This window comes from Mus musculus, chromosome 15 (genome assembly GCF_000001635.26).
Source record: "Mus musculus strain C57BL/6J chromosome 15, GRCm38.p6 C57BL/6J".
In the NCBI taxonomy this organism is placed as follows: Eukaryota; Metazoa; Chordata; class Mammalia; order Rodentia; family Muridae; genus Mus; species Mus musculus.
The window spans coordinates 35,453,885-35,471,174 of NC_000081.6; the positions used below are offsets into that span (position 1 = coordinate 35,453,885).

The 17,290-nt window shown below is 37.4% G+C and overlaps 1 protein-coding gene and 1 pseudogene across 1 annotated transcript in view; both read left to right on the top strand.

Moving 5' to 3' along the window:
• Positions 1 to 17,290, top strand: part of Vps13b (vacuolar protein sorting 13B) — a 560,112-nt gene that overhangs the window by 82,767 nt on the left and 460,055 nt on the right. Inside the window, exons 15-16 of the mRNA NM_177151.4 lie at positions 1,073 to 1,267; positions 2,731 to 2,855. Of these exons, the coding sequence (NP_796125.2) occupies positions 1,073 to 1,267; positions 2,731 to 2,855 (320 nt within the window). The remainder of the gene's footprint in view (positions 1 to 1,072; positions 1,268 to 2,730; positions 2,856 to 17,290) is intronic.
• On the top strand, positions 3,509 to 3,663 carry Gm52228 (annotated as a pseudogene).

A 17,290-nucleotide genomic window follows, 5' to 3' on the forward strand; every position in this document is an offset into this window, starting at 1 on the left:
TATATAGAGAAACCCCGTTTCCAAAAACTAAAAAAGGAAAACAAACAAGCAAGAATATTATCAGAAATCAATAGAACTACTCCAGAGTGCTACATATGTCTGTTTAAAGGAACATACACACTTCCCAGAGATGTTTAGTCTAAGGGGTTATTCCATCATGAGAACTTCAAAAAGAAAGCTATGGTGATTGAAGTGAGAATGTCCTTTCCTCTAGTGTTGCCTGGAAAGGGAACTAGAGACTGGAGTTCTTATACCGACTGACTGTGCTTCACACTTCAGATTGCTGTGTGGTTCATTATGGTATTTTTCACAGGAATCCAAAGTAAAGTTATTTAGAAAGCAAAACAAAACTAATTGAATCTGAATAGTTTCAGATTACTGATGATAGAAAAACAGTGAGGGTTGGGATGTTCAGTCAGTGTTATCACAGTGTTTCTCTATATTACTGGCTTTGGGACTAGAGAAACTGCTTGTAAGATAGTTCGTTGTCTCAAGACAAAGAGATCTTGGTTTTCTTCATTAAAAGCCAGGACTAGGACATTTTGAGAGTTACTTCTCAGAAAGGTAGGGTACAATTAGGATACATTTTCTAGGTATGTTGCAGCTTACCCATGCCAGTTCAGGAACTCAGAAAGGTTCATATAACACCACCACTACCAAAACCCTCTCAAGATGAAGGGCTTCTGTGCCTTTAACATAAGTAAATATGTTTTGGATCATATTTTCATTTTCTGTATACTTTATTATGTCCTTTATAATATTTGGTGTAATCCTCTGAGATTTTTGAATGATTAAGAAATTATGGAATGATAATGCTCCTTCCTGTTGATTGAGAAATAAAAATTGTTAAAGGAACAATAGTAACTTTTTAAAGAAATGCATTCTTTAAAAGCTGAGGCATCCTTGGATTATCTAAAAGACATTGTATTTGGTTATTTCATGAGTGCTTTAACAGGTATTTCTAGCTGGGCTTCTTAGTGTGAAATATGTGGGTCTGATATTGGTGTAGAGGGATGTATGTAGATCAGCCATTGTTCTGCTAGAATGTAAAACTAATACCATTACTTTACAGAACTCGAGTAACGTCACGAATGCCACAAACTTCCAGTCACTTCGGCCTTTGCCATCCATTCAGATATTGGTGGATAAAATTAATTTGGAACATTCTGTCCCAATGTATGCTGAACAGTTGGTCCATGTAGTCAGCAGCCTTAATCAACCTTCTGATAATCTTCTTCATTATTGTTATGTCCACTGCTACCTTAAGGTATGGAAAGAGAATTTTCTTGTTTGTTAGTGTCACATTAGGAATATCAAGCAAGTTTCTTTGGGCTTAAGGTTGTAGTTTTAGAGAATCAATATTTCAGAAGTTAAGATTTAAGTAATATTTAGTCACTACTCCAGTATAATTAAAATGTTTTCAAATTTTCTTTTTGTTTCCTAGAAATTAATAGTTTGGCAATTGTGATTTCACAATTTTGAAGATCTATAATTGAGCTTTGTAAGCAGTGTGAAAAATGTTTAATATAGGTGTTTTAAAAAGCTCAGGATTTGCTTGAAAAGAAACATTAATGTAGGCATAGTGCTTCGTAAGAAGGCTTTAACATACGGTTTTAATTATTTTCCTCTTGTTGGAGTCACATTAGTTTCTTGATGTAAAGGGAAATGCTTGAATCTTTTTCAGTGAGTCCATGTACAGGTATGCATGCATATATGCATGTGTGTCCACACACTTGTCCATGTGGCTGTGAAGCTGAGGTTAGCATCAGATGTTTCCATGTGATTTCTTCCTTGTTTCTTTTTTGCGTATGACTATATAATAAATTGTGATCAACAGCCACCAACAACAGCCAACTGACAACCCAACCAAAAACCCATCCTGCCTCTTGGAAGGCTAGCATTTATATACTCTGTGAAAAGTCCCCAGAATTCCAAATATCATACAATCACAGAAACAATCTGCACTTGGCAGAATTATGCCTCTGCTGGAGAATGAGACAAATCATAACTCTTGTGGGAAATCTGAAGAAGCCCTGTATCACACACTTGGGATTAAAACAGAAACATATTCTTATACTATTTCTGTGTTTTTTTAAGAAACCAAAACTCCAGAGTTGTCACTACAAGGGACAGATCCTTCAACCCCCCCCAAAATAAATAAATAAATAAATAAATAAATAAATAAATTCATTCAACCCCCCCAAACAAACAAACAAACAAACAAATAAATAAATAAAAATAGTTATAGGGTCAGTGAGATGGCTCACTGGGTGCTTGCTACCAAGATTGTTATCTATATGGTGCTGAGAGGACAACTTGTGAGAAATGCTCCACTAGATGAGATTTAAACACAGGGCTCAGCTCCTGAGGCTTGGTGCCATGTACCTTGAATCTGATAAGTTGTCTCAGTAACCTCGTTTTATTCTAAAAGAGCACCAGATTTCATGTGAAGGACTTCATGAGAAAGATTAAAGTACTTCCCAGATAGAGCCCTGCTCTCAGTTTATAAATTGGTGGTTTGAAAATCCTTAGTTATATATTTATATATCATTTAAGACAATAATTTTAGATCTCTTTGGGTTAATTTTAAGTTTAAAGTATTGAAATTTAACTATTGTCAAACCATCTCAAACTGAAAACATGTTTTCTGGGGGCTCCATTGGGAAGTGATTAGATAGAGCAGGCAGGCAGTGATGCATATCGCTGAGCCTTGGCTGTGCTGTTTTCCAGGTGTTTGGTTTTCAGGCCGGACTGACTTGCTTGGATCATAGTGGCTCTTACTGCTTACCTGCACCAATTATCCCCTCTTTCAGCACAGCCCTTTATGGGAAGCTTCTGAAACTCCCTGCTCTCTGGTATGTAGTGACTTGTTAACTGTGATTTATGTTTATTTTTATTTTGTAACTTCTAGATGGAAAAATTAAAAAAATGTTTGGCTTATGCCCTTGTGTTAGTTTTATACAAAATGTTAGAAAAACAATTGAAATTTTATTCTTATTGAGACCTAAGAAATGAAAACCTCCATTTTTTTAAAATTAAAACATTAAAATATGACAGCTACTTATTTTGTGTGTGTACATGTGCTATGTATGTGCATTCATGTGCTATTGCACATGTGTGGAAGGAAGTTAGGGGACATCTGTTCTGTGACTTCTCTTCCATTATGTGGGACTGGGAAATGAATTCAGATCTATAGACTTGCTGGTAAACACTTTTGTCTGTCTTACCAACTTACTGTTGTCATGTGTTAGTTCCCAGTATCTTCAGGAGTAGAAAGGATGGTTGATGGGTAATAACTTATTTCATATTAGAGGCACGTGCTGCTGTTTTAGAGACTATCAGGGACCACAAGAGTGGGTGACCTTTCTCCTGGGAGCTCGGCAGATCTGTGGAAGAAGTTCAGTGAGTGGTATTTTATTTCATGCGCTGTAGAAAGTATACCATCATAGAGCGAAGACGTGTTTAGTAACTGTGCGTTGGAAGATTTTCACCATCATCACTGAGTCAGAGCTTTGTGCAGTGGCAGGCTTGTAGCCGATGAGGTTTATCTGAGGGCGTGATTATTTCTAATTGAAAACTTCATTACTTATTCAGGATTGCTTACTCTATTTGAAGGTCATATTTCCTTAAATTCTAAGAGATTTTTGAAGGAAAGGTAATATGTTCTCTTTATTTTTAGTTAAAATAAATGTTTTTAAATATGTTGTATAATTGTTTAAGTAGAAGAAATATGTTTATATAAAGTTATCTTCTAGTGAAATATTTTTTATATTTAAAACATGTCATAATTAGCAATGTTATATTTATATGCTAGACTTGTCTTCAGTTTTTTATTTAAGTAGTCCTTTCATTCAAAGTAACAGATACAGGTATCTTTTTAAAAAATACTGTGTTTCTTTAATAATTAGAAATAATTTGAAAGTGAAATTAGTAAGGAAATTTTTCATTTTAAAAGAAATTTGCCCATTGATCTAGAGAATTTATAAAAAGACACATTATAATTAACTCTTGGAATGAATCCTGTGAAATTAAACCATTTTACAGTTTCTTTTAATGTTTCTTGGCAAGATTCTATTTGTAAATGTCATTTTCCTCATATGTCATTTATTATGCTATGTACAGATGGATTTAACTTTATATATAGCATATTCCATTTGAGCTAATATATTTTCTATTCTGCTCTGTTAAGAAGTTGGGGCAGGGCATGGTGGCACTCAGGAAGCAGGTGCATCTCTTTGAATTTGAGACCAGCCTGGTCTACATAGTGTGATCAGGCCAGCTAGTGGATACTGAGACCTTGTCTCAAGAAAACAACAACAAAAAGCAGAATTTATTTATTTTTTTGTAGTTCATTTCACTAAGTGCTTCAGAAAATTATTATCTCAATTATTTTATTTTATTTCCTTTAAAAATTACACTGGAATATTTAATTTGTCTATAAGAAAGCCTACTTTGTTCACATTTGCTGGATAGACACGAGCAGCACCTACGTTTTCCAGACTCCTAACACTCCTATTTGACTTTCCCAGTCTTGCTGCCTTTGCCTTTTTTATTTGCCCTTTGCCTCTTTTATTTGCCCTGTCCTTTTCTTAGCACATCTTAAGTCCTTTAATGTTTTAGGAACACAATTTATATTTTGGTGTTTATTAGTTACTTTCTTGTTGCAGAGCCAATAGCTAATGAAAAGCAACTTAACTGGGTTAGGGTTTATTTTGGTTTATACTTTGAGGCTGGGTAATCTGTTATGTTGGGACAGCATGGTCCCAGGAGCAGAGTACTGCCAGCCACATTATATCCATGAGTCAGGAGCATCCTTCCACCCCTGCCCCCACTGGCCTGCTTCTTCCAGCACAGCTCCACCTCCTAAAGGTTCACAGCCTTTCCCAGCAGTACTATCAGGAGGAAGGCAGGGGCTCAAACACATGAACACACAGGGTTTAACATTCAAACCACAGCACGGTCTGGATCTCATTTACTTAGATCTACCATCAGCTCTCCTGCCTCAAAGATCACATCCCTCCTTGGGGAGCAGCAGTCTCTAAAGCTCCATAGTGGTCCAGACATCCCTAGTGAATCAACCTCTTTCTTAGCTCTCCGGTGAACACACTTCTCATGAACTGGGCAGCAAACATTTTCTCTCCCACATCCTGTTTTCTCAGTAATGTTTGTCCATTTTCTGAGGTCTTCTAGGCCTTGATATTAATGAAGACCTCAGCCTGCAATAACCAAGTGTTCCTACTGGCTCATATTATGTACCACCCAGGCAGAAACTGATAACTTCATACTGCCTCAGGCTGAGTAGCCTTTGTTTAATGGAGAAATGAGTAGTATATTAATCACTTTGTTTCTAAGGCACTCATATGTATTCCATTTACCCCATGTTGCATAGTGTCATAATCCAGGTTGTGAGTGTCTCTTTCCCCAATCCAAGCAATCCAACCACAGAGGATTCTTTGGTTACTATAGTTTCTTGTAGTAGGCCATATTGAGGCCTCCATGTGCTAGCTAAATTATGGATTTCCCTTTTCTTTCTTTCTTTCTTTCTTTCTTTCTTTCTTTCTTTCTTTCTTTCTCCATTTTTTATTAGGTATTTAGCTCATTTACATTTCCAATGCTATACCAAAAGTCCCCCATTACCCCCCCCCAACTCCTCTACCCACCCACTCCCCCTTAGGATTTCCCTTTTCTTATTACTAAGTATTAGAAATGAGGGCTGTCTTCTATCTCTGCTCTGTTACCATACTTTCTTTTACTGTTTGATTCTTACTGTGAATCCTCTTTTTCTACATTTTCTCTGCCAAACCAGAGGCTGATGTGGAGAGTGTCATCTTCATGTCTATTTCCCATTGCATTTCCTCTTACATAGACAAATTCTGATGGGGCCTAGGAATATACCTCAGATTGGAAAAGGGGGTGACATTATTATTAAGCTACTTCCTATTGAATGACATTGAAATCTGGGGGGGCAGGGTTGATCTTCACCTTCAGGATAACCAGGTGCTGCAGGCCTCTGACTCTGTAGCTAGGGGCTGATCACCCTACACTAGCAAATCTTCTGGATCTCTTGTTGAAAAACCCTAGACAAGTTTATAAAAAGGCAGGGTGTAACTAGTACAGTTAAGAAAAGGAAAAGAAAGGGAGTTAAGAAGGCTAATGTCTAATTCCATCTGTATTTGGCTGTCAATGGCCAGAGGCATCAGACTGCTTCTTATATTTTTGCAGATCTATTTGGAGCGAGTTATTAGATTTTATCTTTTTCCATAGAGAGTCTCTGCTCATCAAGGCTGAGCGCACTCTCGCAGGTGTTGGGAACCTCTTCCCTCATCCCTCTCTCCTATAACCCTGGTGACTTTAGCAAAGTAGCTCTGGGACTCCCATGTAGGGCTGCCCCGGCCACCCCCTGAAGAGATCGGATAGAGGAATGCCCACCCAGGGAGGAGTGGAAGGTAGTTAGCAGCCCTCCCATCTCTGACTGACCAGAGAATAGGTGGAACTCTGGCCGGCTGTGGGTCTTTTCCCCTCCCCCTCTTAGTTCCCACAGCCGTTTCTTTGGTGTTGGTGTTTGTGCTCTCCCAGAGCTTCTGCCCTTGTTGGAGTGTCTGGAGGTTCACTTCCTCTTTGTCCATTGAAGCCACTATGAACACGACCCAGGGAAGGATCAACAGTTTCTGTGAAAGTAAAGTGTTGGTTCAGGGCAGTGATGACTCTGCTGGATAGTTTCATGTTATTTGACACAAGCTAAAGCCTCAATTAAGAAAATACTTTTGTAGGACTGGCCTGTAGGCAAGCTTGTAGGGCAGTGTGGTTCTCAACCTATGGGTTGAACGACACTTTCACAGAGATCACCTAAGACCACCAGAAAACACAGATATTTACATTACAATTCATAACAGTAGCAAAATTACAGTTTTGAAGTAGCAATGAAAATTTTGTGGTTGGGAGTCACCACAACATGAGGAACTGTATTACAGGGCTGCAGTGTTAGGAAGGTTTGAACCACTGCTATAGGGTATTTTCCTAATTAATGATCAATAAGGAAGAGCCTAGTTCATTGTGGGCAATGCCGTCTCTGGGCTGGTGGTCCTGGGTTTTATAAGAGAGCAGGCTGAGCAGGCCATGTGATGTCAGCCAGTAAGCAGCACCCTCCATAGCCTCTGCATCAGCTCTTGCCTCTAATTCCTGCTCTGCTTAAGTTTGTGTCCTGACTTTCTTTGACGATGAGCTGTGATGTGGAAGCATAAGCTGATGAATAAACCTTTTCTTTCCTATGCTGATTTGGTCCGGGTGGTTTACCACACCAACAGTAACTCTAAGACACTGACTGTGTGCTGAATATGTTTTTACTGCACCTTTTTTAATAGTAATTCACCAACTACTTAAAAAGTAAAGGGTGTGTAATGCATTACTTTAACAAATAGGGATGTGTAAGAGGTATGGTCTTGAAAATTGGAATAAACTCTTACACTAGATGATATAAATAAACTAGTGACATGAGGAAGATGTTACGTGGGTTAGAGAGCCATGGAGAACTTGGAAGTAGCTTTTAAACAGATTATTAAAGGATATTACCTGAAAGTGAATACTATACTTTAAAATGTGAATTTAACATTTTTAAATAACTTAGGAAGTAATATGTTATTTATTTGTATAAAATTAAAATTCAAGAGCATAAAAATGTTACACTGATTCTCATAATGGCCACATGAGAATTCTCATGAAGTATTATCTAATTTCATACTTTCATCTTTTTTGCTTAGATGATACAATTCGATTTTTTAAATTTTATAGTTATAGTTTAATTTTATTAAATTAACAAAATTTGACTTGAGAGGCTATGTATTTAGTAGACAGACAATCTAATATCAGGTAGGATCAGTTAAGTAGTATGCAGATATTCTAATCCTGCTTTAATCGAACTGTGGATATGAGCTACAGTGGTTAATCTTGATTGTCAACTTGCTGGGGTTATTTAGATTCACACAGAAACAAATCTGAGAGACGGTCTGTGAAGAATTACTTAGGTTATGTTAGTTGTTGTTGGAAGACCCATCCTAAATGTGGTTGTTATTATTCTATGGGCTGAGATCCTGGACTGAATAAAAAGCAGAAAGTGGGCAAGCACCAGCATCCATTGCTTTTTGTTTTCTTTCTTTCTTTTTTTATGTATAATCTTTTTTTGTTTTGTTTTGTTTTTATTGGATATTTTCTTAGTTATCCTCTTTCCTGCCCCAACCCTGAAATCCCTTATTCCATCCCCTTCCCCCTACTTCTATGAAGGTGTTGTCCCACCTTTCCACCCTGGCATTCCCCTATACTGGGGCATTGAGCCTTCACAGGACCAAGGGCTTCTTTTCCCATTGATGCCCTACAAGGCCATCCTCTGCTACATATGTGGCTGAAGCCATGGGTCCCTCCATGTGTACTCTTTGGTTGGTGGTTTAGTCCCTGGGAGCTCTGGGGAGGTCTGGTTGGTTGATATTGTTGTTCTTCCTATGGGGCTGCAAACCCCTTCAGCTCCTTCAGTCCTTTCTCTAACTATTCCATTGTGGACCCTGTGCTCAGTCCAATCGTTGGCTTCGAGCATCTGCCTCTGTTTTTGTCAAGCACTTGGCAGAGCCTCTCAGGAGACAGCTATAACAGGCTTCTGTCAGCAAGCACTTGTTGGCATCCACAATAGTGTCTGGGTTTGATGACTATATATGGGATGGATCCCTAGGTGGGGCAGTCTCTGGATGGCCTATCCTTCAGTTTCTACTCAACACTTTGTATTTCCTCCCATGAGTATTTTGTTCCCCCCTTCTAAGAAAGACTGAAGTATCCACACTTTGGTTTTCCTTCTTCTTGAGTTTCATGTGATCTGTGTGCTTTCTGTTTTCTAACTAAGCATGCAGTGTTGCTGCCATGTCTGTCCCCCATCCCCTGCCCCCAATTAGCTATATCCCACTGAACTTTAAGGTAAACTCTTCTTTACATTTATTTTTGTTAGGTATTTGGACAGAGCCAGGAGAAAAAGGAACTAACTTATCAGCATTGGGTGTGATTGTAGGTGCTATCTGATTTCTAAGTCTCTATGAGACTTTTCATAGTCATCTGAGCCACTGAACATTGAAACATTTGAACACTGTTTCACTATTATTATTGTTATTTATTTTTGTATGGAAGAGTTTGTTTGGGCTTATGGTTCTAGAGTGGAGAGTCTACTGTAGCGTGAAGGTTCTAGTAAGTGCCAGGCATGCTGGCTGGATCAAGAAGCTGAGAGTTCACCTCTTCTAACACAAACATAAGGCAGAGAGCGTGAACTCAAGTGGCATGGTGCTGTTTATCTCACAGCCCACCCCACAGCTACACCACCTAAAGCATGCCAAACAGTGCGGGACAAGGGATTCCAATACCAAAGCCTATGGGGGACATTTCATATTCAAGCCACCAAATTCCTCTCTCTGGCCCCCATAGATCTCATGGCCACATTATAATGCAGAATACATTTAGGTTAGTTTAAAAAAAAATCCCTGTTTTTTCAATCTTAATGTTTAAAGTCCTAACTTTCTTCTGAGACTCAAGGCAACCTCTTAATTATAGTCCTCTCTAAAATTAAAAAGCAAATTTATTTCTAACATATTATGACAGAATATACAGTACCATTCTTATCAAGGAATCATGGCATAGTGAGGGAAATGCTGGACCAATGCAAGAGTGAAACCCAGCAGGACAAACACCAGTTCCTGTTAAAGGGCTTAGATGGTTCTGCCCTTGAGCTTTGCTTCCTGCAGCATCTTCCTCTCTCTCCTCCCCCCATTCCCCCCCTTTCCCATTTCTCTCTCTCTTGGGCTGTTTCCCCTTCCCCCTATATTCAGCTCTCCTGGAAAGATGTCATATGGCTGATCTCTCCAGTATCTCAGGGATTCCAGTGAAATCCAGGCTCACTTTCACAGTTTCATACAGTGGTCTTGCAGGGATTCTGCCCCCTCAGAGCCTTCACATAGGGACTGTCCTGCAACACACTGCTTGGCCATGGCAGCATTCTGAAATTGTTGATGAAGAATCCATGACCCCTTCATCCTTAGGGCTCTAATTGTAGTACCATGTGGACGAATGATAAGTTCAGCTGCCACCTTTGACTAGCTTATGATCCCCTTGAATCACATTAGCAGCATTAAAAAAACAACACAAAGCAGAAAACAAACTTCATTTTTTTCTAGAAGCACAAGTTGAAAGCTTAACTGAGGGCACCCTTCCCTTTATTTCAGTGCAGATCAGACCTTTCTTTAATGGTGCTAATCTCCATAATAATTCCAGCCCCTTCTAGAGCGTCTGGATATAACATTAAGATCCCTAGTGTTCTTTTTTTCTTTAAGCTGAACACTTGTATTTCTCTATGCTCTTCCCCCTTTTTACTGTAGGCTTGAGTAAGCATAATTAATAACAATCATTTCACAGATTTAATGTTATGTTATCTAGGAATTTAGGGTCAGGCAAGGGCAGAAGACTGCCAGACTCTGCTGAATTTCACAAGAATGGTCTCTGGCCTAACAGCTAATATTTTTCACCTCTGAAAACTCACGCAAACCCAAAAGTCATTATTGTTCTCAGTATACTGTTTTCCGAGCTCCTACTAGGATGGCCTCTTAAGTTCTGCTGATAATGTCCAAAGTCTTCTATATTCTCCTAGAAGGTAACATGGTCAGGTTCATAGCAATAGCCTCTCTGATATTAGTTTTATTAGTTACTTTTCTGTTCCTGTGACAAAGCAGCCTTCCCAAGGACTATATGGATGGGAGCGTTTGTCTGGAGTTATGAATCTAGAGGTGTAACAACCAGTCTATCACTGTGAGGAACATAGAAGTAAGCATGGGTGCAGAAACAGGAAGTTGAGAGCTCACATTTTTAAATGCAAGCATGAAACATAGAAAGTTGTTTTGTTATTAATATTCTGTCTTTTTTATCTTTAGCAGTGAGCTCTGTTTCTTAGTGAGCTGTGTTTCTTGGAGGCAGGGATATAATTGATGCTGTTTTTTAAATCCAGTATACTGCACTGCCTTTAGTTGGGGTCATTTTTAAAAGATATGTATCAATTCCTGTCATTTTGTTAATTTTGTGGTATTTGTGTTCTTAGTTTTCCTTTGTTTAATCACTGACCTAAAATTGGTTGTTTTTGTTTGTTTGCTTTTTCTGGTCACCTCGTGGGTGTAATTATCCCTTCTCCAGTCTGAAGCAGTTCTTCTCAGTATCCTGTGTAGTATTGCCTTTGTTGTCATAAAGTTGCCTTTACTGTGGAAAGTTTTCTCCTTTGATCATGACTGATATAGTCTGCCAGATGTCAAAGACTGGGCTAGTGTCTGTAGTCTCTTAGAGCACATAGAACACAAGTCTCCACTGCAGAATCAGCTGTTATTTTGATGGTTCTGTCCTATGGACTTGGTCTTTCTTTCATGCAGCTTTTAGTGTCCTTTCTTTGTTCTGTAAATTTAGTGTTTTGACCATGGAATGACTTGGAGAATTGGCTTTCTGGTCTAGTTAATTTGCTGTTCTGTATTCCTCTTGAACCTTTTCCCCATGACTTCATTGAAAATATTTTCTGTGTCTTTGAACTGGGTTTATTCTCTGTGGTCTTCCCACATGTTTTCTTTTTTGTTTTTTAAATTTATCATTTTCCTTGACAGAGTGATCCAATTCCCTTACCCTGTCTTCAAACATGAATCTTCTGCTTTCCACTTGATCCATTATATGGGTGAAGTTTTCCATTGCATTTTTTAAAAAGAATTTATTTATTTATTTATTTATTTATTTATTTATTTATTTATTTATTTATATTTGTATACTGTAGTTGTCTTCAGACACACTCCAGAAAAGACATCAGATCCTATTACAAGAGAGCAGGCTGAGCATGTTGCGAGCCACCATGTGGTTGCTGGGAATTGAGCTCAGGACCTCTGGAAGAGCAGCCAGAGCTCTTAATCACTGAGCCATTTTTCTAGCCCTCCATTGAAGCTTTATTTGACTGACAAAATTTTTTAATTCAAGTTTGATTTCAGCTTGAAGTTTCTTCAGGAATAATAATAATAATAATTCCTTCTCCTCTTCCCCCTCTTCCCTCCCCCTCCTCCTGTTCCTGCTGTTCCTTTTCCTCCCCTCTCTTCCTCACCTCTTCCTCCCTTCCTTCTTCCTTTATTTCATTGTTTCTTTGTTTCTTCTTTTGTTTATTTGAGACAGGGTATTTCAGTGTAGCCCTGTCTGTCCTGGAACTTGCTCTGTATACCAGGCTGTCCTTGAACTCACAGAGATCCAACTTCCTCTGCTTCCTAGTGCTTGGATTAAGGGCATGCACCATCACCACCCATCTGTTTCTTTATTAAGTTCTATTTTTATAATGTTAACTTCTTATTTTATTCAACTATATTTTCACAGTCATCATTCTGGCATTTTTAACATTTCTGAGTTTCTTGAGTATATTTAAAATTGACAATTTGAAATTATTGTCTGTGTGGAAGAAGTCTGTGGAAGGCTCAAAGGATTCCACACATTGTCCTTAGGTCGTAGAGTTTGAGGTCATTGTGGGAGCAAGTGATGCTACCTGTGGGAGTTGTTTTTTGAAAACTCATTTTTGATAGTAGCTACTCTGTGACTATGAGGCAATCTATTATGATTTTAATTTGAGTTACCATTATGATTTATGATGTTGAGAATCTTTCATGGGCTTAATTGGTAATTTTCATGTTCTGGGGAGAAATTTCTATTCAAGTGTCTTGTCTTTTTAAAAACCTGATTAAAAAATTTTTGAATCTACATGTTCTTTATGTGTTGTGTAAATGAATCCACAATTATCTACACATTTGCAATGAGTTCCCTCCTATTCCATGTTGGCATATTGCTTCAATGTTACCTTAATGTACTCTAAGACCAAAACCTCATTTTACCTCACTTAATCTTTAGCATGACAGTTTCTTAAAAATTGGTATAGCTTGACTGTTTTAAAAATAAAAATCATAACCATTTGACTTTACCAAGTGATTTTACCATTTGGCTCAGGAGCCAAATGCTGCGGTAAAAGTCTGCTGGCTCTGAGAGACAGAGAAAACATCCAGCTTATCTTCCTACTCCACTGATGTCCCAGAAGGAAAAAGGCCCTTTCTCCTTCTCCATAATACCCGTCAGCCCTCTCAACTTCCCCATGTACACTCCCAGTCACTGGTTGCTTTCTCTGCCCCTTTACCTACCGTTGACTTATTTAATTGGTTGATAGAAAGCTCTTGGATAAAAGGTGTGTGCTAGGGCTCAGCCACACCACAACAGGGCTTTCCCAGTTCAGAATCTGGAGGTTCACAATGTCTTGTAGCACTTGACCAATATACGTTTGGAGAGGAAGAGAAAAATGAATGTTTTTGGTTATTTCTGTGTTTTCCTCTCAGAAGTCTTTCTTGTGGTTTGGAATAGATTGTTCCTTCTTTGCAGGAAAATTTGACGTATGCAGTATAGAGAGTAGAGATTCTGTTTTGCTTAGTGAAAGTCTGCAATAGACACTGTAGTCATTACAGCAGATAGTTTCAGTGGTACTCAGAGGATAAATCAAACAACCACATAGCTGATGTCTGAGATTGTCCAGGCTTTTATAATATAGTACACAAACTGGATATCTGATGAATAATAGAAATTTATTACTTCACATTTCTAGGGAAATTGGCAAGTATGGAGGCACTTGATGTGGTAAATCTCCAACTCAAATAAGCCTGTGCAAGAAAAACACAACTTAATTAATATGAATATAAGCTTCGCACCTAGGTTGGGCAGATCGACCACTATGCTACTATATTTCCCAGCTATGAGATCCCTTATAACTTGTGGTTTCTCTAGGCCACCTATTTCTGCTCCATTTTCCTTCCACCTCTTCCTCTTTAGTCTTGTTCTTTCTCCTCTCCTCTCTCCCTCTCTATCTAAAACTTTTTAGCTCTACCTTCCCTTCCACTGTCCAATCACAGGCTCTAGCCTTAATTTTGTAAATTAAAATGGAGAGAAAGTTAACATGAAGTAACCTGAGTATGTGATTCACTCCTCTTCCCAGGCAGTCCCTCTTGGGGAGGGGGAATTAGCATCAAAATACAAACAACTCCAGGGCAATCCTCAAAATTTCCCCCTTTTTGTCCAATTAAAAGGCTCTTTTCTCTCAGATGTAAATTGAGTACAACTATTACTACTCTACAATTTATAAAGTATAAGATACACTAACACCCAGTCCATCAATTTGTCAGTTAGACAAAATACTCTATCATATTTTCTAACTGAAAGAATTATGATTCCATCCCTGGATTACATTTAAATTTTTAGCCTGTGACATCAGTTGAAAAACATGTCATCCACTCTATAAACTCTCTCTATGTTAAACAACTTGAGTTTGATTATGAAACTAAAACTAGTCTTCAACCTCATCAGAAATCCAAGAATGACTACATATTATCTGAAAATATAGGAACACAAGACATAGCTTTGGAAACTTAGCCAATTTGTCGAGACAGTTGACTACCTGGAAGGAACACAAGACATAGCTTTGGAAACTTAGCCAATTTGTCGAGACAGTTGACTACCTGGACAGTCCCCCATTCTTCAACACCTTGGAGCATTTATCTTCGGACATCTGACAGACTTGTAAAACAGAATTATTTGAAGAACTGGTGAATCTGTCTCAGAAAAGCCAACATTCTACTATTCCGCAAAATGTGTCCTTCTTTGAACAGTATTGTCTGCAGATGAAGTGGCCAATTTCTGCCCAGTGGCTGCCTTGCCATGATAAGCAACCTTGCCTGGAGGTGAAGATGCTCAATATCTTCTTTGAACCAAGAATGGGGTGCTGTCTGAAGCAGTATGTCTCACTGTCAAATGATTAAATAGCATTACATGTCACAATCTATGCATTTCTGACGTTTTTTTGAAGACTATCAATTTAAGGTAAACTGAACTGTTAAACCTTGACTACTCTCAGCTATTTCTAATTGAAATAATTGAAATTCCCTATATGACTCGGGCAAAATCTGTATTTTAATCTATCCTTAAAAGCAAATAAACCAAACCAAATAAGTGGTCTCATATATTAACTCTTTTTTGAAAACAAAAATGACCTAATCTTATTTTATTGTACAGGATTTAAGCAATAACAAAAAATACATTTTGGGAACTGCTCTAAATTGTCAAGCTTTGCATTTGGGAACTCTATGTGAGTGTTTAGATCCAGCTGTTGCCAAAATATTTTTTTCTTTTTTTTTTTTATTAAAATATTTTTTCAATTGCTATAAATTTTGTCTTAAAGCTAATGGCTGATTGTTCCTGAGGTGTACATTTGGCAGACATTTTATAGTATCTGTAGGAAGTTGAGTAGATCGTTTTATTTCTTTGTGTCCAGTAGTAACATCCACATTTCTGAATTGTCTTCTTATGTATTGAAAACAAGAATTTAAAAACTTAAGACATCTTATATTGGCAGAGAAAATTCATTGCCTCTGTATTGTGATTTGTCAGGAAATGATGAATCATATTCTTTTAAATTACTTGTAATTAGGGTATATTTATTTAAAGTATTTGCTACTATGCAATTAAGATCTACTTGTTTCTATTTCCTTCAATTTATCCTGGAGTTTGTCCAAGTTGAATTTTACTGAGTTGTTTATCCCACTAGTTACACTAGGATTTATTTTTCCCTAGAGAGTAATGTTTGGATTGATAGTTTCTAAACCTGTTTCGTAAAATGAACATATATTCATACCAAGATTTCTGAATATGAGTATAAGACATTCGCCACATAAATGGCCAACATTAACTCTTAAAATGCAACTTGGTTATATTTTAAGACAAATCTAGAATATGTTCTATATTTTACTATTTTTTTATATTGAGCCTCTTTGTTTTAAATAAATGTGCAGTGGTATAAATCACAAGGAAAAGTCACACTTTTATTGTGTATTTTCACTGGCATTTTAATGAGTCCCCAAGTAGCTTTAAGTTGTAAAATCTATTGATCTTTAAATTTTTCTGAAGCAAAGATGGCATAACTTGAAGACTTGATGAAATGTATAATAGAAGCATGGCATTTGTTACTTACCTAGCTTGCTAACTGGTGAGATATAATTTAATCTTTGACAAAAGAAAGAAAAGCCTTCTCTGTTGAGTTACATTAACAATAGTAGGACCATTGTATCAGCTACTATGTATTGCCAAATCTTTTTAAGTTTGTTTAATTTAGTTAAAATATTAATAATTTAAAAGAGGTGTAACAAGCCATACTTCGCCGGGCATGGTGGCGCACGCCTTTAATCCCAGCACTCGGGAGGCAGAGGCAGGTGGCTTTCTGAGATCGAGGCCAGCCTGGGAGTGAGTTCCAGGACAGCCAGGGCTATACAGAGAAACCCTGTCTCAAAAAACAAACAAAGAAAAAAAAAACAAACAAAACACACACACACACACACACATACACACACACACACACAAACAAAAAACAAGCCATACTTCTTTGATTGATATAACTGAAAAATAAAACCTTCAAAGTGTCACGTATATATGGCAAAATAATCTTGATTACTGTTGAATAGTAATGTGTAAAATGTATTTTCTTTGATAATAAATTTGAAGAAGAGAATTACTCTCCAACTTTGGGAAATACTTAAATGCATAATAACTAAATATTTTAAAATTGGCCTATGGATGTATTTTTATCTATGCCAGTGTAATACATTGGGAAGCTTTTTTTTTTTTTTTTTTTTTTTTAAACAATATCTGATGGTTTGAAATTTAAAGTACCATATAATGGAGCTAAATGTATTCTGAGATTAAAAAAAGTCTCATTGAACTGAGTATCCCCTTGGTAATTTCAGCTGACAGGAATGAGGTTCTTTAAGGATCATGACTTTTGCTGTGCTCCAGTGCCCAGTGCTGTGTCAGGATGAAAGTACAGCATGTTGGTTTATGAAACTAGGTTCACATAGATGTCCCAGGTGTTTGTGTTCTTTATTAGTAGTAGTAGTTATAGAATTTTTATTTGTTCAGGAATGCAGATAGAAATTTAAGAAAAAGATTTAGAAAATGATGCACAATAGAATTAAATACTGTTTTGTGAATTCTATCTGATTTGCTTACTCTTCCATTGTTCTGATCAGTACAGTTTTACTTATTTGGTGTAAAGAATGCCTTCTGCAGTGTACATTCATCTTCTAGCTTATTCCCTTTAGTGCATGACGAGGATCATAGATTGAGGGTAAATTTAGGTAGAATTATTTGATGCTGATGAATGTTGGAAAGTTGTGGTGGCTGT